At 38.0% G+C, this 22,235-nt stretch overlaps 1 protein-coding gene across 4 annotated transcripts in view; it reads left to right on the top strand.

The window, feature by feature from the left end:
• DSCAM (DS cell adhesion molecule) overlaps nucleotides 1-22,235 on the top strand; it is a 461,629-nt gene that overhangs the window by 426,461 nt on the left and 12,933 nt on the right. For all 4 annotated transcript variants that reach the window (XM_048966682.1, XM_048966667.1, XM_048966692.1 and 1 more), the window contains 5 exons: nucleotides 2,781-2,811; nucleotides 8,707-8,822; nucleotides 11,988-12,137; nucleotides 15,286-15,483; nucleotides 18,892-19,194. In XM_048966682.1, coding sequence (XP_048822639.1) covers nucleotides 2,781-2,811; nucleotides 8,707-8,822; nucleotides 11,988-12,137; nucleotides 15,286-15,483; nucleotides 18,892-19,194 — 798 coding nt within the window. The remainder of the gene's footprint in view (nucleotides 1-2,780; nucleotides 2,812-8,706; nucleotides 8,823-11,987; nucleotides 12,138-15,285; nucleotides 15,484-18,891; nucleotides 19,195-22,235) is intronic.

Here is a 22,235-nt window from a genome sequence, read left to right as displayed (position 1 = left end):
TCCTCCTGTGCCACATCTAGTAGGACTTATTTGTCCAGGAGCACTCATTTCAGAAGGAAAATCTAGTTTTCAGCAAAGCCCTTATTTTTTACCCAATTCAGTAGTTCCACAAGACAAGGCTCAAGAATATCAATTGACTGCTGGAGTTCATGAAACAGTGGAGCAGATCAATTAGAACAGATAAACCCCATGACTTACTCTCCAGTATTAACCTCTGAAATCGTTTTCCTGTTGTCATTACTCTCATCTTAATCCAAGCAGAAAGTGTCAGTGCAGGGTGGCAGTTCAAAAGTGGCAGCATGCAATTTGAAACTCTATTGTGGACCCTGGTTTCTCTTCCAAATGGCAAACCAAACGTGTTAAGCATTTTAAAGAAGTGAATGGAAGTGAGGGCTGTTGTCTGGTCTGTGTCCAGTAAAGGCACTGTTATCTTTACTAATGCTGCTGTCCACTGTAACAACTTGCTTAGAAAGATAAACTCTGCTGAATTCAGTATTTTATTTTCTGCAGTACTTTTACATTCAGATATTGACATGTAACATAGTCTTTCATGACGCCTCATTATTTTGGTTGGTGATGCACAGACAATATCCTTTGCATTTCCGTGAGAAGGAATATGTGTAAATGTGCATTTGAATATTAGTCACATGTAAGTGATAGCTTGACATCTTTCCCAGATACAGCATGGATCATAGCTGTATGCTGCGTGGCTTCTGAGAATGTACAAGGGAAGTTGTTTCAATCATAGGGAAGAAGCACAAGAGTGAACGTACCTGTGCAGATCCTCAGGAAGTTTTCACCAAAGTGAGCGTTTTCTTCTGAGCTGGTCACCCAAAGCATTCTGACAATCTAGTCAGTACAGCTGAAAAACTGCATTACACACTTCAGAACTCTGGAATTCTTACATTTTTATACCATTTATGGTTGGAATAAAAAAGAAAAAAAAAAGAACAACTTGGACCTGGACTTTTTATTTATTTGTTTATTCTTTGACAGATCTAACTCCACTTCTGGATCCTTTGAAGTCAGTAGCCAAATTGTCTCAGATGTTATTTGGGAGCAGCAGCATGCTGGTAGCTTGGTTTATGACTGATGACAAAGATGTTGTCATCTTTGTATCATACTACTTAGTACCACTTAGAAGAGTGTTCACAGAAAAAGCCAATCCCAAACAGTATGAAAAACAGAAAGTCTGTATGCCCAAATGGAGTACTGTTTGGATAAGATCAGACAACATAAAGAGCCCTTCCCTTCAGTAGGAATTTTCCATTCTTTGTGCTAAAAAGGGATAAGGGAAGATTAAAAAGAAGGGAATGAAATAAGCAGACATAGAAGGAACACAGAATTTCAGCTGCTACATTAATAGGTGAGCTATAAAACCTAAGACTGGCAGGCTGGCACAGCATCAGAGCAGAATACAGAATGTTATTAGAAGATATTTTGTTACAAATGAAAAGCCTTTTGTTCATTCCTTTTAAGAATTAATATAAATGTAGTCAGAGTGATACATTAAGATGGTGACTTGTTTTTGCCTGCAATCTCTGAATTTTAAAGGCGAGATACTTAATGATATTACTAGCAAGGAAATTGCAGTAGGTGTAGGAGACCCAAGAAGTAATTAATGAATAAAAAGAGTTTCAGAAGTGAGAGCAAGAAGACAAAGACAAATTCAGTAAATGTCTTTGAAGATGCAGGTAGATTTACAAGCAGGAATTAAGAGAAGTTGTTCAAAGTTTCAAGTAACTGTAGAGTTCCTTGAAGATTTGGGACTTGAATGGTTTTCTTCTCAGATTTGCTTCACTTGGTTGCACAGAAGGCTGCTTTGTTACTGTGTGATAGTGTTACTTAAGGACTCTGAACTCAGCAGTTTTAAATGAGTTTGTGTAGTTGCAGACTGTAGGAGAGCAAAGTATATCTCTCTTTTTTTTTCCAACTAATATCACAGCAATCATTACTTGTGTTTGATGAAATTTCACAGGAAGCTACTCAAGGAATACTGGGTGAACCAACTTTCAGCTGTGTCCTTTGATCTGATATTCACCGGAATATTGATATCCCCACAGGTTTTTATGTTAATAACAGCAGCAATGACAACAACAGGAATATTTCTCCTTCAGCAATGCCTCATTCTGCAGTGCTGCTCCATGTGGGAATAAGCTATCTCCTGTTCAGTGTACAGTCTTCTGGTGACCCAGAAGTTGTTTTGAATTATTACTCGTGGAAAAGCATTCATACCTGAGAGCAACCAAACAAGCTGACTCCTTGGAGACCTCCCTTGCTTAAACCTCCATGCAGTCGGGTTTGGTTTGAAAATGGCAGACTGGCAATTGCTCATCCAGATCGGCTTCTGCTCCAGCCCAGTGATGGACGTCAGCATTTCTGTCTTCTTCACTCACTCACTTGCTAACCATGGCATGAAGAAACAGTCTTGTTAGTTGTTCAGCTGCCTGCCTCCACTTCTAAAGAGTATCTGCAGTTTTTTCTTTTTTATTCTATGCTTGCTTCAAATCCAGCAGGTGTTAACACATCTCTGAGCATTTTCAGTGCAGTTGGGGAATTAACCAGGACTCTTTTGGGGCAAAAAGTTATAATGTACTGAAATGCAGTTTCAAAAAGAAATAGGATTTTTTAGAGACATTTATCTTTGTTACTGATCTGAGAATTGACAGTATTTTTATGCATGGCTGATTCAAGTAGCTCCTAGTAATCTGTCTATCAAATAGATTTTCATTTGTGATGTAGATTGATGTCAGCCTGACATCTCTTCTGTTTTCTTCTAGATGCAAAGAGTTTGGCTGAAATGCTCATGAGGTAAGAACAAATTTAATGTTTTTAAGTTGGAAAATATCTGTCAGCTATGGCACTGTATTTAAACATTATTTAGAGTCCAAAGAAGTAAGTCTTCTATTGTTAAAACCCTTCTCAAAACACACAATTTGGCTGTTTGCTGAGAACTAAGACACACTGATAGGTAGAAATAGGGGAAAAACAATTGTGGACAGTATCTGTGAATGTGAATACATCAGTAAAAAAAAATGTGAACTATTGTATTAGTAGATTAAATTACAGAATATGTGCAGGTCCAATTTGACATTTTTTCCTGTTCAGAAAAACATCTTCATAATATGTGCCAAACTAATTGCTCTTAAGAATCACAGAATCACAGAAACACCAAGGCTGGAAAAGACCTACAAGATCACCCAGCCCAACCATCCACCCATCACAAGTACTTCTCACTAAACCATGTCCCTCAACACAAAATCCAAATGTTCCTTGAACACCTCCAGGGTCAGTGACTCCACCACCCCCCTGGGCAGCCCATTCCAGTGCCTGACCACCCTTTCAGAGAAGTATTATTTCCTAACGTCCAGCCTAAATCTCCCCTGGCGCAGCTTGAAGCCATTCCCCCTGGTCCTATCACCAGTTACACGAGAGAAGAGGCCGACCCCCAGTTCACTACAACCTCCCTTCAGGTAGTTATAGAGAGCAGTAAGGTCTCCCCTGAGCCTCCTCTTTCCAGACTGAACAATCCCAGCTCCTTCAGCCACTCCTCATAAGGCCTGTGCTCAGGATGTGAAACTATCCAAACTTTTCAGTTATATTTATGTAATATTTCAGTTATATTATATAGCTGCTTATACCCTAAGGTATATAAGAGCAGAAAATCCACTTATTTTTCAATTCTGTTCCATCAGTTCAGGAACCAGAAATCTAATTCAGTTGTGGAATTGCAGCAGAATGACTGTTCTGGCATCTCAGTTTCTTTAGAGATGGAAATTTCATATCTTCAGTGTTTACTGTTTTGTCTGGGGAAAACACTGAGCATTTAAAACTGATGCATGTATTTGAAAATGAGATCAACAAGGGTTTCTAAGTTCAAGAGATCTTTGGTTGCTAGAAAATCTTTTTATTTTTAAGCAAGACACTGAGAATGTCACAGATATTTTGTCAAATGAACTGTACTAACCTATGACAAATTTCATCTTCTACTATAAGAATACACTTGCCCATGATATGGTGATAGATGGTTTTAGTGTGAATTCAGCTCTGTGCCATCAGTCTGCAGATACACGTGCATAGTCCCATTGATTTTAACAAGACCGGTTGTGAAGGTCAGGTCATGCTGTTCCTATTTGCAAGTTAGAAACCTGCTAGCAGTAGATTGCACATTTAAACAACTTCAAGAAGATGTGCTGTGATATATTTTCATGCCCTCCCAAAAAAGCACAGTTTAGCATATGCATTGTGTCTGTTCCCTAAAGAAACCTTGTATGGTCTGGTAATAGAACTACTGGATGAAGATATTCAGTCCCAGTGACAACTACACATAATATCTCTGCGATACCGGTAAACCTCTGCCTTAGCCCTGCTTAGCCCCACCAGTCTTACCATCTCTTCTGGAAAGCCATTTCAGAGTCTCATTCCTCTGATGCTTAGAAAACTATTAAACTTCCAGCCTAAATGGCCCATTTTCCCTCTGCCAGTGCTACCGTGAACTTATAGAGCTTTTTACCTTCACCACCTGATACACTAGGAGAGCAGTTGGATCCTTTCCCAGTCTTTGGCTGAGAGCTGTCCTGCATAATCGTCTACCTCATATCTTGGATCTTTCAAAGTGATGCTGTTTTGGGGAGCTTTCCACAGGCTACATTCTCAGTTGATTCTGATACAGCTATGAAATAACTATAACCCAAACCTGAGCCACCAGCCATCATCAGATCATGAAATTTACAGAACTGTGAGGGCTGGAAGGGACCTCTAGAGATCATCGAGTCCAACCCCCACTGCAAAGCAGGCCCCCTACCACAGGCTGCACAGGTAGGCGTGTTCCTGACGATTTAGTATATTTACAGTCAAAGGATAATAAAGCTCCAAAGCACTTGTGACCTATTATAAATCTCCTTATGACTTGTATCTTTTAGATTTCAACAAAATCTGCTGTGGTACACTTATCAAGAGAGTGGGTTGTGCCTTGTTCCTTGAGTATTGGACACAACGCATTCCTGCTTGCTAGGAAGGGCTGAGGGATAGGGAGATCTATGTGCACCTTGCCCTTTGAGGAGATTTTTATGAGTGTGTGTAAAGCAGATTAAGAATGGAGCTTTAGTCTTTGCTTTGAAAGTTGCCAGCTTTGGCTGTTTAAGTCAAATCTGTGGGGAGCAGCATAAGCTCCAGCAGTTAGCAGTTTAACTGGAGCTGCACAACTTGTTGGCTGAGACGATACCTTAAACAAGCAAATAAAAATCCCTGCTTCTGCAAAGTCATGGCTTTTTGATTATTCTTTGCAGTGAAAAGATAGATACAGATAAGTTCTTTGTAGTAGTTCTCTGTGAATTAGTATAGAAATTGATTGAGCATTCTAATTTTGAACACAGGGTGAAGAATATTTTCTACCTGAATATCTTTTTGTCTGATTGTTTACATGATTTAGTTTTCCGTATATTTTTACAACCACCAATGTAGATATTAAGAAGCAGTGAGGTGTTTAACTCTGCCAGCATGGAGAATGACTTTATGTAGTGCCACATTTAATCCCTTTACATATCTGGTGTGTTCTAAAACTCCACTGTGCATGCAGACACTTTCAGTCACTCAGATCAGTATTTTTTTTTATTACAGATTTAGAAAGATTGTTTAATGAGGGGTTATTCTTTTAACACTCTTTTAAAATACATCACACACTTCATTGCTCTGGAAAAGGGCTTGTTTATCCACAGACCATACATAAAAGCTGTACCCTGTCAGACCCAAAGGAATAGGTGTTTCCAAGTACCTGCCTATAATAGTCACCAAAAGCAGACTCTTCGGTAGAGTAAAAGACAGCAGCAAGTAAATACCAACTCATTTCCTAGACAAAGTTCCAATCCCCAACAATTTGGAGCTCAGAGATTCATGGAAATATAATGAGTTGTATTACATGTAGACCCTTACAGAGTCTGACAGGTGAAGAATAGCTGTAGCACATTTTTAAGTTTTGGAATTCTGTATCTGTAAGTGAATGAAAACGCAGTTAGATGTGGTTCCTCCCTTCAAAGAATTAGGTGTTAGACTCCACATCCAGCAGACTGTTAAAAGTTTTAGATGACTGGATTTTCCTAGGTTAGAAAATACTTGGGCACCAAACTTATATTGCAATCCTAAAAATCTCTGCTTTGCTGCCAAGTCCTGGAGGCACTTAATTGCTGTTGGCACTTCAGTTTGTTTTTTTTCTAAGCTGAAAGTTGAGCTATTATGGTCTACAGATAATCATTTAAAATTCATCGACTAGAAAGAGATAGCATGCTAATCAGCAGTAATTCTTCTTGGCACTGCCAATTGCCCGTCCTGTGTTTGGACACTCCAATACAGCAGTGCTTCTACATAGAGGAGAATTAATTAGACCAACAAGAAAGAGAGGAGAGATCACCCACGATGAGGCAAAACTCAAGATTAGAGAGAATTCTCCTGAGTGTAAAAAGGCCTGGGTTTCACTTCAGACTTGAAAGATTTTCCTTGCATTTTGTACTAAACTCTCTCTCGTACCAAGAATGAATTCAGAGTTCCCTCTGGACAGGTGAGCAGTACACCTGCAAAGATGTGGAAATGTCCTCCCGCCCTCTGTGGCCTGAACACTCATTTGTGAATGGTCAAATACTTTGCAATAGTGGGGGTGCAGAGTTTCTGCACTGCAGAAAAGCTTCTAGCTCTAACAACGATCCCAAAGTCTGCATCCTCTGAGGAAAATATGTCATTTAATCACTTTGCCTCCCATGTCTCTGGTGGGCAGACAAAGGGTGCAATGCATCTACTGGATTTGATTTTATACTGCATTAATTGTGTATGTATCTGATGTATGTATCCAATAATTATTGGATCATTGATTATTGTTTGAAATTGAATCTCATAAGTTCAGTTTTCTGCTTGGTCACAGTTTTGCTGTATGATTTTGGACAAGCCCAGTGTAGCCTGACTTTTGAAGGGCAGCATATTTGGTATGCAGATAACGTAGGAGTTTCTGATTCTCTTAATATTTCTGTAGGTTGAGTGGAAACAAGTAGGAGAGTGGCACCTAATCCATGCAGAGACTTTGCAGAGTCTTCGAGAATATCAGCATGGAGTTTATCTGCATTTAAGAATCCTAAATGTCTGTGAAAATTTATGTGCTTAATAAGACACTATGACTACTATTCTCCACTGATTATATATAGAGACAAGTCTGGCAGCCCTGGGTAGCTCGCCTGATATTTTGCTTCCAGGGTGATTAAATGAGGCACCAGTTGTAGGCTGAATGCATTTCAGCCATCCATCTGTAATCATGGCAATGGTGCTGCCTGATCTCTGAAAGATAGGGACATTAAAGTCCGTGAGATGCCATAGATAATGATTGTGTTGGGGAGCACAAGAGCAGTGTAACACAGAAGGTGAGAATCAGCCAGAGATAAGCACTTGCATGCCTTGAAGATCCTCGATGTGTGTGTCACAATTACTGACCATTGAGTGATGAGGAAATTCCTTGTAAGAAGGACCTAGGGGAACCTCCCAAACCTGGAATAGTTAGGTAGAGACAGAGGAGGAAGCTCAGGCAAATTACCTAGTAATGTGGGCTCATCCAGCGTACATCAAAGTACATTAAACTGCAGTATGGGGGCCCTTACTCAAGAAAGAAGTGAGCTTATCATCAAGCAGCTTAATAGTCCTCTGAAGACTCCATTTATAACAATAATTCATTGCCAAAGGGGAATTAAACTGAGTGATTTACAGCTTCTTTACACCAGAAAATGAGCCTCGCTTGAATTTTAAAGCTCTTTGATACGTGAGTACTTGGATCATACCATTAGCTCATTTAGCTCAACTTTCCTCAGCCACCCTACCTAACCAAGTATTCGGAAGTATTTCTTCTCAAAGGAGTAATTACATCTGAAAGGGCAAAAAGTTCCTGGGTTTTTAGTGCAATCTGAAAATTTCCTGGTGCAAGCTCTGTACTGGAAATGATTATAGCATTCCATTTTACTATGCAGTTTCATTTGCTTTTAGAAGACAGCTTATTTAAGAAGTCATTTTCTGGTACACAAACTTCAAAATGAAATTGTTTCAATTTGCACAACGATAAAGCAATTGGTTTATATTCTTTTGTAGAATATTGCATCAATCAATTAGAAATAATCCATGAATGCAAGCAAGATTTGCAGTTTTACTTTCTCAACATCAATATACTGAAAACCTTTATTTATTTTATGTAATTTGTTAGTATTAATGGAATCCCTAGCAATTTATTTGCTTTTTCATTTATCAATTCTAGTGATATTTGGAATTAATCTAATGAAAAATAATGAAAATTTGAAAAATAATTAGAAATTACAAGACATCATTTTCCTATCAAGCTGTTCAATCAGCTACATATTTCACTGCTCACATTTGTGAGGAATGAAAGAAAAGGTCAATTCTACAAACTTTGAATTGATTTCATTATATTGCAATACTTGAAGAAAACGGCATGAAATTTTCAGATCACTGCTGAAACAAATAGACCAAATCTTTGTGCATTAATCTACCATAAATTATTACCATTTATTTGTTCTGAAGTGGGAAAAATAAGATGTATTATTATTTTGCTGATTATTATTCCATTATTTTTAGTTTAAGCTGGACATATTTCTATTTAGGAAGTCTTCAAGTATCTTTTCAGTCAGGCTAACTCTTAATATGTTTACCTTTCTTCTGTTTCAGCAAGAATACCAGGACATCAGACACACTTAACAAGCAACAGCAAACACTGAGGATGCACATAGACATTCCCAGAGCACAGCTTCTGATTGAGGAGAGGGACACGATGGAGACCATTGGTAAACTCTTGTTGGGTTTATTTTTACTGGTTAATGTAACAGGCACTTTAGATAGACATCCTTTACCTCACACATTTCCTCTCTCTGCACACATCAAGAAAGAAGAGCTGCAGAGTAATTTGGCACATTTGAAAAATTAACAGTTTTTGTCTCCTCTTTGAATTATCTTCTGCTTTATGTGCTCTCAGTACTATATTTAAAATAATTCAGGACATCAGGAAATTGAAACTAGTGGAAAGAACAGCTTGAAGAAAATGGAGACTGGCAGTTTAATTATTTTCATTTTAATTTCTTTTTTGGCCATGACTAGATGGCAGAATCATAGGCATTACACATAAGGAAAATGAAATTCAGAAACTGCAACACTGGCATTCAAAGGTTTTGAACAATCATCTCCTTAAGCTTACATTCTGCATATTGTATCCACCTTCTTGTATCAAATCATACAATCAATATTTTGATTTGTTTTCAACTTCTATGTATCTATGCAAAATTCAAGTCAGAATGTTTCAGTTGTCAGAAGACAATATTTCTCATGTGGCTGTCAAATAGCTGAAGTCCCACGTAAACAGATTCATTTGCTTTTTCAAACAGTCAAAACACAACATGTTCCTGATCTCATGGCTTTATGGGTACACACTGGAAAGACCCTCCAGAATGACTGATCTTACTGAATTTCCAACTTTTGGGGATCAAAATCTATGCAGAAAAAGAAATTTGATGGTTAAGAATATAACAGTATCCTAGGGACTGTGTAGCTGGAGAAGCCACCATGAACTGGAAGCAGCATCTCTCCATCTCCTACTCATACTCGTACTAGGAGAGGGGAATCTTCTTCAGTCCTGTGTCCTGTCATACCTGAGGTAGTCTAGCATGGTGGGCAGTTAACAGTGCAGTGGATTTGAAGAAGAGGAGACCTATGCTCAAACTGAGAAACACTTTTTTTTTTTAATTTAAGTTTTAATTTAAGTTTACCTATGTTTGCTGTTTTGATGCAGTATATTGTGCCAGACTTCATCCTGAAGACAGTTTTTACTTTTGATTTACAATTTATTGCGAAGCAATACATGGATGTGGTAGAAAACCATTAGTGCCTTAATTACAGATGTGCAATTTGTGCCTTGGAAATAGCCAGCTCTGCTCAATGTACTCAGGATAAGCAGTCACTTTGGCAGGCTTTGACATAGTTTACTGTGAAGAGGCTTTATTTCCAACCTGAACAAGAGCTCATCTTCTGCCAGACAGAATAATTTGATTTCATAATGTTCTTTCTATTTATGGCCTTCTTTGGGTAAAAAATGCTAGATATGTTTTTGTGCAGAATTGCTGACATTAATAGTGTCTTGTCAACTTAAAACAAAATAAAAAACTTTCAAAAAAGACACCACCACCAACAAAAAAAAAAAACCAACAGAACACAGGAATGTTTAGAAGTGCATCAACCTCTGCTCAACTGCAAATGCATAGAAGCCCTATTGCTGCCATTGCCTCTAGAAATGCAATATAAAATAACATAGCATAGCATAGCAATAACTTTTTGCGGATTCTATTACTGCTACAAATGGCTAAGAAGATAAAGAATGCAAAAGAAAATATGATAGCATGTATATAATTGTGCTGTGAGCACAAATTCAGTGGGAATATTATCACTGTAAAGCCTTCTGCAATCAAGAGGATCAAATCTCACTCTGAAGCAAAAGAAATACATTTGGCGGTCACAACTGAGAAGAAAAGTAAGTGCAGTATAGCACTGGCTTTCTGCAGACAGCATGATCTGTGTAGAAATTTGATGAACATATTTTTCTCCACAGAGAGGCAATAAGCAGCCATATACAGCAGTGAAGGTTGATACTCAGTCATTCTTTCTAGTCCTTCCTAAGGTCCAGCTTCATCTCACACCCTTTCTTTCAGCTGACAGGAAAGCTCACAGTCAGCTGGACTGACTATATTGTGAAAAAATTATATGATTTGCACAAAGCTCCCAGAGTTTTTTTTTCAGACCTATGGTAGGTAGCGAGTTTTGTTGCAGGCAGGACTCTGGTTCAGAGAAAGATGGTAGAACTAAGTCTTCAGCTTCCAGAAGAGCAAAACACTGGACTTAAGGATGCTTAGCTGCCTTACGATAGTATTTCCATTGTCTTTAGTGGGGTACTAAGTTACTTAAATCTAGGAAAATCCCTAAGACAAGTCTTGGGTCATGGTCACCCCTCTGCGATATTCCCTCTGTAGAGAAAAGGCTGACATGTAGAGGATTAGTTAGCAACATTAACTGAAGACCTCTTTTTGGAAAGACATGGGTGATTACACTGAGGACATTAGTAATTATGCAAATGAAAATAAATGAACTGAATATAAGCCTTATGAAGAGTGGCTGTGGGAGCTGGTATTGCTCAGTTTGGAGAAGAGGAAGCTCAGGGGTGATCTTACCGCTATCTTCAGCTACCTGAAGGGAAGTTGTGGTGAAGTGGGAGTTGGCCTCTTCTTCCAAGTAAGTAGCAATAGCACAAGAGGGAATGGGCCCAAGTTGTGCAAGGGGAGATACAGGTTGGACATTAGGAACTACCTCTATTCCAAGAGAGTGGTGATGCAGTGGCACAGGCTGCTCAGGGAGGTGGTGGAATCACTGTCCTTGAAGGTGTTCAAGAAACATGTAGATGTTGAACTGAGGGACATGGTTTAGTGGGAAACATTGGTGGTAGGTGAATGGTTGGACTGGATGATCTTACAGGTCATTTCCAACCTTGATGATTCTATGATTCTATGAACATATTGCTGAAGGTATCAGCTGAGCCCTCCAAAAATGAAGGGCAAGAGGGCAGCATTCAAAAGATGGAAGAGAAGGAATTATGGCCAAAAATATTTATACAAAATTGAGCTTTAGAAGAATGCTTAATGGCCTGTCTTGGTTGCACAACTCCAAGATTAAATAAAATGAGGAAAAATACACTTATTCTTTATTTTTTTGTGAACTTTGAAATTTAATCTAGAAGCTCCCAAGCTGCTGTGCACACTTCAAAACCATCTTCAGCCCTGAACAGAGGTGAGAGCTTCCACTGTCTTTGGTGAAGCCCAGCTGAAAATAAGTTTGGGAACTTACACTAAAGCTATTATGTGAACAAAAATGAAATACATTTTTCAAAATCTGATGGGTACTTTTGCTTGCAGATGACAGATCCACGGTTCTACTAACTGATGCTGACTTTGGAGAGACATCTAAGCAAAAATCACTGACTGTCACCCACACTGTACATTACCAGTCTGTGTCACAAGCTACAGGACCACTGGTGGATGTTTCTGATGCCCGGCCAGGAACAAGTAAGTGTATAAGAGAGTATGTTATCTGGGGAGTAGAAGGTGGTAAGAAAATGAATATGGTGCTCCTGCCTCTTCATGGGGTTTTCTCTGAAAGCTGAGAGAAGTCTATTTAGGTTAGGAGAGAACATTTCTTATGCAATTGAATTTAATGATTTAATATGGTAAAAATTGTGTATGTATCTGAAATGCAGGTGTAATTTGAAATAGTTCATACTTGGTTTTAATAAAACCAAATGCATGGTATATTTTAATTTCTAAAATGGATTGAGTAAATTAACTTAATGGCTTTTAATGCCTAATTTATATTTCTTTTTAGTGAACAATCTATATTGTATTTCAAAATAAGTCCTCTTTCCTTACCTCTCTGTCAGGGAAGAAATGAATTTCTCATTATTGCTTTTCTGAAAAAGTCATATTTCCAGTTTTAGTTATTATGGTGAATTATTTTTTCCCAGATATCTTCATGCTGAGTTATTCTTACAGTGATTAAAAGCTATAATAAATTAATACACTTCTGAAAATCCTCCTTCTTAATTTTTCTCATGAATGTATTCCATATCTATGCAAATGGAAAAGAAATTGACCAGATTGATGGAATGTATATAAACTATGAACATTACAGAAATACAGTTCTCTAGCAGCATGCGATCTCTGAAATCTCTTGGATTATTTTCATCCCCTGACAGTTTCAGAATTTGTTTACTTGGTGAGTCCAGTGAACATAAATGCTGAAAATTAATTTGTGCCTTACTTAAAATGAAGACTATTTAAGAAATCTTCATATCGTCTTTATTACCGCACCAGTCTTTATAGATGACAGCTGTTGTAGTCCTGACCTTGCTAATTTTCTAATTCTGTTAGTTTTAAGATATGGTTCATTATTTCTTGAGAATTAGATTAGTACCATCATGTAGAATTCCTTCTTTGTTTATGGAGAGTTATGACATTTGCATTAGGAAACTCAAGATACCTTTATTTTTCTTCTGGAACCAATCTTTTCTCCCTCCTTTGGTCCATGTACACTGTGGCAAACCTACCCAGTAAGAACAAAAAAAATCATCCAGATTTCTGTCAAATGGATAGATCAAATTTGGATGAGTAACCAATTTGCAGGTCCATTCTTTTTCCTGTCTTTTCTAATAAGGAAAAACGTATCACCCCAAAATTACCTGCCTGTCCCATGGCACAGCAGTCTATAGCACTGGCTTCTTCCATTCCTCATTTCTTTATGTATAGTTATGTGCTTCAGTCCACTGGATACAGGGAGAAACTTCCTTCAAATTGAACTGGTGCTTAACTCATAAGTAGGAGCATTATCAGTGTTCAACCCAGCAAGAGAAATTCATCAACACTTTTGTTATTTGGTAAAGACCTGATTGCAGTGCACAGAGCTGGACTTGAGACGTTAATGTGGCTTTGGGAGAAACTACTACAGTATTTGTAAAGCTGCTTGTGCAGGAACACATGGCTTAGGTTGCAAACATGCCTATCTGAGCACACTCACGTCCAGCAGTTGCCAAATTTTCCCTTACAGCTATTTCCAAATTGATGTGTAGCTCTTTTATGCTTACGAACCTTTTTGTTTCATGAACCTTTTTGTTGCTCACCTCAGCATTCTGCACTTTGTTTCAGTATGTGACAGCAGTGGTATCTTAACAGCTGGGGCACCAGATGCCTTCTGTTTTCCATCACACAGGCAGTGGAGCTTGCTGAGTCCTGACTACAAAGTCCCTTCTGCAGACACGCTGCTCGGCACATGCTCAGCAGAACTAGTGCTGACCTCCTGCATGGCAGCAGCAAGCTCTCCCACCTTCCTCCATAGGTGAAGTCCTAATGAGTTAGAGCATCAGAGAATGGTTCGGGTTGGATGGGAGTTCTGGAAGAACCCCAGCTCCAGCAGGAACAATGAGATCAGGGTGCCCATGACTATGTGCACACGGCTTCTGAAGATCTCCAAGCAGAAAATTCCACAGTTTCTGGTCAGACAGTGCCAGTGCTCGGGTACCCTCACAGCACAGAAGTGCTTCCTAATGGCCAGACACAACCTCTTTTGCTCCAGTTTGATCCCATTGCCTATTGTCTTGACACTGGGCACTACTGGAAAGAGCCTGGCTTTGTTTTCTCTATTCCTCTGACAATATATTGATGATAACCCTCCCCACCATGCCTTCTCTACCCCAAATGGAACAGTCCCAGCACCATCCTCTGTGCTTTCCCACCAGCACTCTCCTGTCCTTTGTGACTTCCCTTGCTTCTGGCCATGCAGCAGCCACATGCCAACTTTCCACAGCTACTACTACCAATGTTTCATACTGACAGACTACACTGGGCATGTTGTGCCAAGTGTGCTTTTGGATGCTATCCATGTGAAGCTGTTATGTGCTGCAGAACCATCAGGATCAATTATCAATGGTGCTAAGTTCATATTTTTCCACTGCTGCTGGGGGAGGAAGATGTGAAATGTGAGACAGAACAAACCATAAATGGTCTGTTACTTCTTTACATATTCTTACTGGGAATCCTTAGGCAGAAGAAATGTTCAGAGTCATTATCTGGGTCTTGTTGGTTTTATTTTTTTAAAATTGCTTCTGCTAAAGTCTGTTACCTCAAAGACTGACAAGTGCACCATTTGAATGTCAAAGAACATTTGCATAGATTTGAATTTTTCATTTCTAATATCTTTTCTCTCTACTGTTAGTAATATCACTTCAAAAGCTGGTAAGAGAATTTTTTTTCAGTGCTGATTTAGTAACTTTCTTTTTGCTTAATAATGTTTTTTCTATTCCACTTGCTTTCTTAGGTACCAGAATCACTTTTACAGAAGAATTATTTGTTAACAAAGTCGTAGAGGTCGATTTTGGTTAATAATTCATTTTCACTCTGTTGGTCACCAGATTTTCTCTTGGGCAATAGATAGATAGATAGATGGATAGATAGATAAATATTGCTGAGCTTACATAAGTAGCAGTAGCTCCTTGATAATGAACAATTATTTCAAATTGAATGAATTAAATTAATGAATTAATTCATTTTCTACAAAAAATGTTACATATGCTTTATTAACCAACATGAGTCGCCGGTCCCTTCTGAGAGGAATTGTTTCCTTCTGTATTCAGTAACAAAGACCTTTCTCTGTTACCTATTGCAGATCCTACCACAAGGAGGAGTGCCAAAACAGGACCCACAGCTCGCAACCGCTATGCTAGTCAGTGGACCCTCAACAGACCTCACCCCACCATATCAGCTCATACCCTCACCACAGACTGGAGGCTGCCCACTCCCAGGCCAACAGGATCTGTGGACAAGGAAAGCGATAGCTACAGTGTCAGCCCCTCACAGGACACAGGTATGGGGCTAGCTGCAATAACGTCTTGGTCCATTATATATTTCATTTGGTGCTTAGGTACTGTTATTTATTCCTTGTTAGGGTGTTTTTTTCAGTAGGCTATTCATAACAGCTGCCACAACTCCATATAGTCCTAGTGAAAACAAATATTGTTACTTTAGTTTCTCATGCTACATGCATAATAGAATTCTTTGAAAGTGATGGTAGTAATTCTTCTGGTTGCCAAAGCTCTGTATTTCCCGTGTCTGAAGGAAAAAGTAGAACTTGCTGCATGAAGTGGCATTGACCAGGAAGGGACAGTATTAGCAAGCAACAGTACAAATTGGTCAAAGGTGGAGATGTTTTAAGACTTGAGCTATACACCCCACAAGGTAAGGGGTTTTTTTCTGTTTGTTTTGTTTTTTTTTTCTTTTTTTTTTCCCAGCCATGTAATATGTTTGTAAGGATAGTCTAAGCTGAAAATAAAAGGAGAGAGGAGCATCTGCAATTTGAGTCCAAACCAAAACCCTTACATAACGCTAAATATTGTAGCATCTAGCTCTGAGTTTCCTGAGAAACAACATAGTTTTTGTTCCTCTAGATGTAAGTGGGGAGAAACTTAATACACATTATGCCTGTCTTCATTTCCTCTTGATGTATTGACATTATAAATTGAATTTTAATGGAAAATAAAGCTATCTCCTTCTGCCTTACTCCGAACCAATCACAAAATTACAGGGAAAATGAATGAATAAATAATCATACAGAAGAATAGTTAGGAAGCAAATCTAATAAAGATTACATCTGAAAAAAAAGTAAAATATTTTTCAAATGTAGACCTGACAGAAATGAATCTGGGCATGTTCTGGCCTCCTCAGAAGAATTGCCTATCTCCTCTCCTGATTTGGGAGAAAAAACGTGGGTCATGTAACAGAACTGTGTATTAGAGAGAAAAAGAAGTAGATGCAACTGGCCTTTCACCATTAAAAAAAAAAAAAACAAAAAAACAACAACAACAACAACAAAAAAAAAACCACCAATATTACCTCTATAAGGACAGGGATCTGATTTCTCTTGCATCCAGTAGGTTGAAATTCTCATCTCTTCAGAATTCATTCTCTTAAACTTGCAGACCAGTATGTTGTCTTCACAGAGTAATGGCACTCAGCAGATATCTCCAGCCAACTAACAGACTTCTCATTGATTTCTTCAGGTAGAAGGATCCTGAGTCTTTAAAAATTGGTTATAACAGCTCTATATAATAATAATATAAATAATAATAATATAAAAAGCAGGTGTTGTCTCAGAAACTCTTACTATAGACAGTCCAGATTTCAGGTGTGCTTGCCTTTTGTCACCCACAGTTATTTTCCAATGAGCATGACCAAGGCAGGAAATTCAATTTGCTGTCTAGTTTAATTGACAAACTACATGCAATTCTGTAAACAGACTTCATAGCCTATGTTTTAGCATCACTACTTTCCTACTCCTTGTCTGCCCTTGAATGCACAGTGATTTATGTAATTGATCTTGAGCTTTAGATCATGTTCAAGAAAGGATTCCTTGCGGCAAAATGTAGCTGTACTATGCTTCTTCATCTCTCGGGAAAGAAGAGAATCAGTGCAACATAAGTACTTCAAATGTTTAAAATTACCAAGTAAACCCAAGTAAACCACATGATATATGTAGCCAAATCATGTTTTCAGTAATCAATAGAACTAATATACATCTTTGATCACTTTCCCAATGCTGTGTTCAGATTTTTGAATCCAGTTGACGTCATTGATATTTAGCAGAATTTATCATTTCATGTTAAAATGATTCCAGCTTTACAAAGTAGTAGTTTTTAATCTTTGTAGAAATGTCTTGCAGCAATTCATACCTGTAACTAATTTCAGGTATTCTAATTAGGGGCCATTATATATTTTCCGATGCAATTAAACTTCTTATTCACCCTGGGCTTGGATGAACTTTCATCATATCTGAAGTAGATGTAAAGTAAATGTTCAAGCAAGCCTTCCTGGAATATCTGCCCCAGGGTTTGGAATATGAGAGTCTGTGAGTCCTAAACCTCATGGATCAAACTGGGAGCACTGCATGTAAATAATACCAGCATCTTTACAGATACTGCTTCAGACCACTGGGAAACAGCAACCTTCCAGGAGTTTCCAGTTGATGAGAAATTTGAAAAGACATTGTTTAGGTCTGATTTACAAAACAAATGTGAAAAATAGAATGATGTTTCTGGGCAAGGGAGTGGGAAGTGAATTAAAAAAGAAAAGCTTTATTGAAGTTCTGGCCAGCTCACAATCTTAAGCAAGTTACAGCATATTGTTGAAACGCTTGTCATTTTAAATAGTGCATGGTCTTGTTTGTAAGTAGCAGGACTGTTCTTTTTGTGCAGTGAAAAACTGATGCAAGGACTCTAGCATACAATAAAAAGATGAAGATCTGCAGTAACAACACAATCCTCTAGCTGCTACAGGATTCCCATTTCTATGAATTAGCTATTACATTAAGCCTGTTTATTGAACATCACCAATAATGTCTGGAACTGTACAGATCTTCTAAGAAAACATGACCTCTGCCCAAGGAGTTTTTGAAAGTTCTCTTCTAGCCTACAGAAATAGAAGTATGATGGGTGCAGCTGACCAGTGATTTGACCCCATAATAAAGCAGAAACCAGTGCTATGTTTCCAGAATGTCAGAATGGGTTCTAGGTCACAACAGGTCATGTGTCAAATATGAAGTCCCCATTAACTTCAGCAACACTGAAAAAAGTATTTGAATGACTGCAGGTTGATAGCTACTGAAGAGTATTGCTTTCTTAAGACCATTTCTTCTGTATGAAAGGAGTCAGTATTTCAACTGGTGTCTAAACTGAACATAGGTGTCTCGGAGTCACTGTCTATATATTTGGCCTTTGTTCTCAGGGATTTTTCAAAAAATAGTATAAGCATGAAACAGATGTAGAAAGACTCTTTTCTCCCTCAGATGTCACCCCTCAGAAATATCTCAGATTCATTAAAAGGATAATGTTAAGAGACTCCTAGTTTCGCTAAATCTGTTCTCTGAGTTTCTAACATTTTTTAAGGCATTTAACTTTTAGAGAAATTATTTTTGTACATAGATATTAAAAAAAAACCTTTCCCATGCTTTAAAGGTTATTTCTTCTAAACTACCAAGTTGGTACTAAATCACATAAGGCTGCTAGCAGAGTAAGACTTCACTTTATATTTTCTGTAGTTATCAAGCTACTGACTAAAAATTGTGCAGACATTTACAGTGAAGCGAACTAATTCAAATCACCTTGATCATTTCAAAGGTTCTGCCTTTTATTAAGAAGCACTGTTGTGCTCTTCTCTTTTATTTGAAAAAGGATTTTGCAGGTGTTTTCTTTCTCTCACTATTCATGTTTCTGGTGTACAGATCGAGCAAGAAGCAGCATGGTCTCCACAGAAAGTGCCTCCTCAACATATGAAGAGCTAGCAAGAGCATATGAGCATGCAAAAATGGAAGAGCAGCTGAGACATGCCAAGTTCACCATTACAGAATGCTTCATATCAGACACATCGTCAGAGCAGCTCACGGCAGGGACTAATGACTACACAGACAGTCTGACCTCAAGCACGCCGTCAGAGTCGGGGATTTGCAGGTTTACCGCATCCCCTCCCAAACCTCAGGATGGAGGGCGAGTGATGAACATGGCCGTTCCAAAGGCACATCGGCCAGGTGAGATGCTAGAGGTAACATTTCAGTTCTTGAGGCGAGCATTTCACTCTGTGCTTAGGCTGGTTAACAGGACAGGTACTTCACAGGAAGGAAAGAAGGCTCACAATATATCCTGTAAGTATTTAGAGATAATTGCTTTTTATCCCAGTTAATATAACATTTGAGTAAAATCTGTTCTCTCATATGCTCGTAGTAAAAGGAGCGTGGAAATTTAGGAATAGAGAGACACAGTCTTGGCCATTAAATTCACTCCCCTACAGCTGCAGCCATCAGGCAAATAAACCCTTCTGGGCGAAAAAATACCATATGCCCATCTCCAACTCAAGCCACCCACTAATAAAACATGTCTTACAGCGATAATTTCTGCGTGCGAGCAAAATTTGCTATCACAACAATTCAGGAAGACAGATTGTAGAAGATGCACTATCCCTGCTGCCCTGTTGCTTGTTGAGGATGTAATATCCCTTTGGTAATGCTATTGAGCTGTTACGCTCTCTTTGACATTTCCAAATATCAAGTTAGGATTATCTAAAGGGGGGAAAATAAAAACAAACGAAAAAAATAAATACAGTGCAAGAGCTCAAGGGATATAGAACTTCATACCTTCAGACAAATTTAAATCCCACTCCAGCTTCTTACTGACGGAAAGTACCTTAGAGACATCTGTTTATAAGGCTCAATCATATTTCCACTTCAAAAAGAATGCTGCTTCTAGTGATAATCTAGTGCCCAACAGCATAGGTAGATTATTTGTGATACTCTGAGATCAAGTATGTTATTAAATCCTCTCAGAAAATATGTGACTTTCTGTTGTAGAATACATTATGTGACCTTGGGAAGAAGGATTCTAACTGGGAAAACCACACTTCTATTTTTGTGCTTACTGAAAACATTATCTATTTTATTTTATTTATTATTGCATATACATTTGCCACTGTGGGTGAAGCTACTTATATACACAGAAAGTAAGCAGTAGTTCTGATACATGTGAAAAAGAATAGTTTTGCTTAATGTACACTTTAAATGAAAGTAGTTGTTCTGGCGACAGAGGAATGGAAGACAGACAGTAGCACCAGCACCAGAGAGGTCATTCAAAAGCAGAACCTGACACTGCTAGAAGAGCATTAAGGATTTTGAAAGGGAAGGCTAAAAGTAGAACATGGGAAGAATAAAACCAAGCAGAAGGTAGGAAGTTATAATAGACAAGGCAGGAAATTACTGTATCGTACAGACAGATAAGAGGGAAAATAAGTAGGAAATAATATAGTGAGAGAAATGGCTGATTTCTCTGTAGTCACAGAGCAGAACTGCAAACCTAGAAGCTGAAAAAATAGATAAAGATAGAAATAATTTTCATTTCTTTCTATTAAAAAGAAAAGATATTTGTACTTGCTCTGCTGAAGGGAACCATCTACATTCGCAAAACCACAATTATCTCCTCTCAGTTAGTCAGCAAACATTTTTATAATCATTTAACAAATAATTTACTTTCTTCCTTTTCTGTTCCATATGCATTATTTATGTATACTTAGTATTTGGAATTATTTGAATATATTCACATAAAGAAGATTTTTTAAGGGTATACAGCACTAAAATTCAGTCCCTGGACTTGATTAAAAAGCTTCTGTGTTTGAAAAATAATCATAGGCCCTCTAGTGAACTACAGACCTGTATAATCTTTGAGTTGAAATGGTTTGAATTTGAACCTCTTTCACCTGTTTGGCTTTATGCGTTACTTTGCAGTAAGAAAATGATATGTACTGTGGACTGAATTATTAGTTGCAAAATCTTGAAAATAAATTGAATGTTCCAGTGGAGCAACTTCAATATTGGCCCATAAATATAAGCTATTAAAGGATACTTTATGAAGAAGTTTAAATAAAACATGTAAGTAAAGAGAATTTTTAGTAGTAATACAAACCAATGTTTAGTGCTAAAACCAGTCAGGGAAAACTTATGAAACATATTTATTCTTTCAGTCACCATTTCAGAAATTCTGCATAAGTTCTTACTAATACAACTATAATTAATCAAAGAAACCTGTATGTTTGCAAACCATTTTCATTTAGAAATTGAATCAAAATATTTGTCTTCATTCACTCCATCATCTTCAATTAGATTTGATAGTTCATCAGATGTCTAGGCAAGCATAATAATTGATCATTTCTAGAACTATAACTATGAATTACAACTGTCTTTTCAGAACTTCTACACAACTACTCTATTTCCACAATTAGTAATGCATAATGTTTGGCTGCCTCATGTTCTAGCTCACTTTAAGTCTTCTGATAGACCTTTTCCCTTCCAGTCAGCAGGTAATGCAGATACACACCCAGGTTAGCAATCAGAACCACTTCCAACTTCTGTATTTCTGCTCCTCTTTCCTGACATTTAATTTACAGAAACAAGAATCAGTTTCATGAAGTCAGCTCAGACATGGGAGCTAAAAATACCATAATTTGCCACAAAAAAGTAATCATATGTTTATTTAAAAAAATAGAGTAATATGGCTACTGTTGTGTTAACTGACCAAAAATGGAACTATTTTGTTATACTGAATTGGAGACATGCACCAGGACTTCAGAAGGATCTGAATATTTGGCATGGTTATTCTTTTATAATTCAGACAGCCAAACATATTGTGCTGTAGTCCATGTCCTTGTGTATCAGCAAAACTTACTGCACCACAAAATCACAAAATGATTGAGGTTGGAAAGGGACCTCTGGAGGTCATCTTGTCCAACCCCATGCTCAAACATGGCACATTTGGGCCACTTGTTGAGAACCATTTCCAGGCAGCTTCTGAAGGTCTCCAAGGAGGAGACTCCACAGCTTTTGGACAGCCTGTGCTGGTGCTCCATTAGCTACACAGTAAAGACATGCTTACTAGTGTTTGGTCAGTCCTCAAGAAACTGGCACTCTGGGCAGTGATCTTAACATTATGCTATGCTAGATCCTTCCAGATCAAGATTGAGGCACCCTGTCATATTAATAGTCAGAGGTTTCAACAGCTGTTCTCCTAAGTTTACCTGGGAGGTTAA

This window comes from Lagopus muta, chromosome 1, assembly GCF_023343835.1.
Source record: "Lagopus muta isolate bLagMut1 chromosome 1, bLagMut1 primary, whole genome shotgun sequence".
NCBI classification, from domain to species: Eukaryota; Metazoa; Chordata; class Aves; order Galliformes; family Phasianidae; genus Lagopus; species Lagopus muta.
This window is presented reverse-complemented; position numbering and strand designations above follow the sequence as displayed.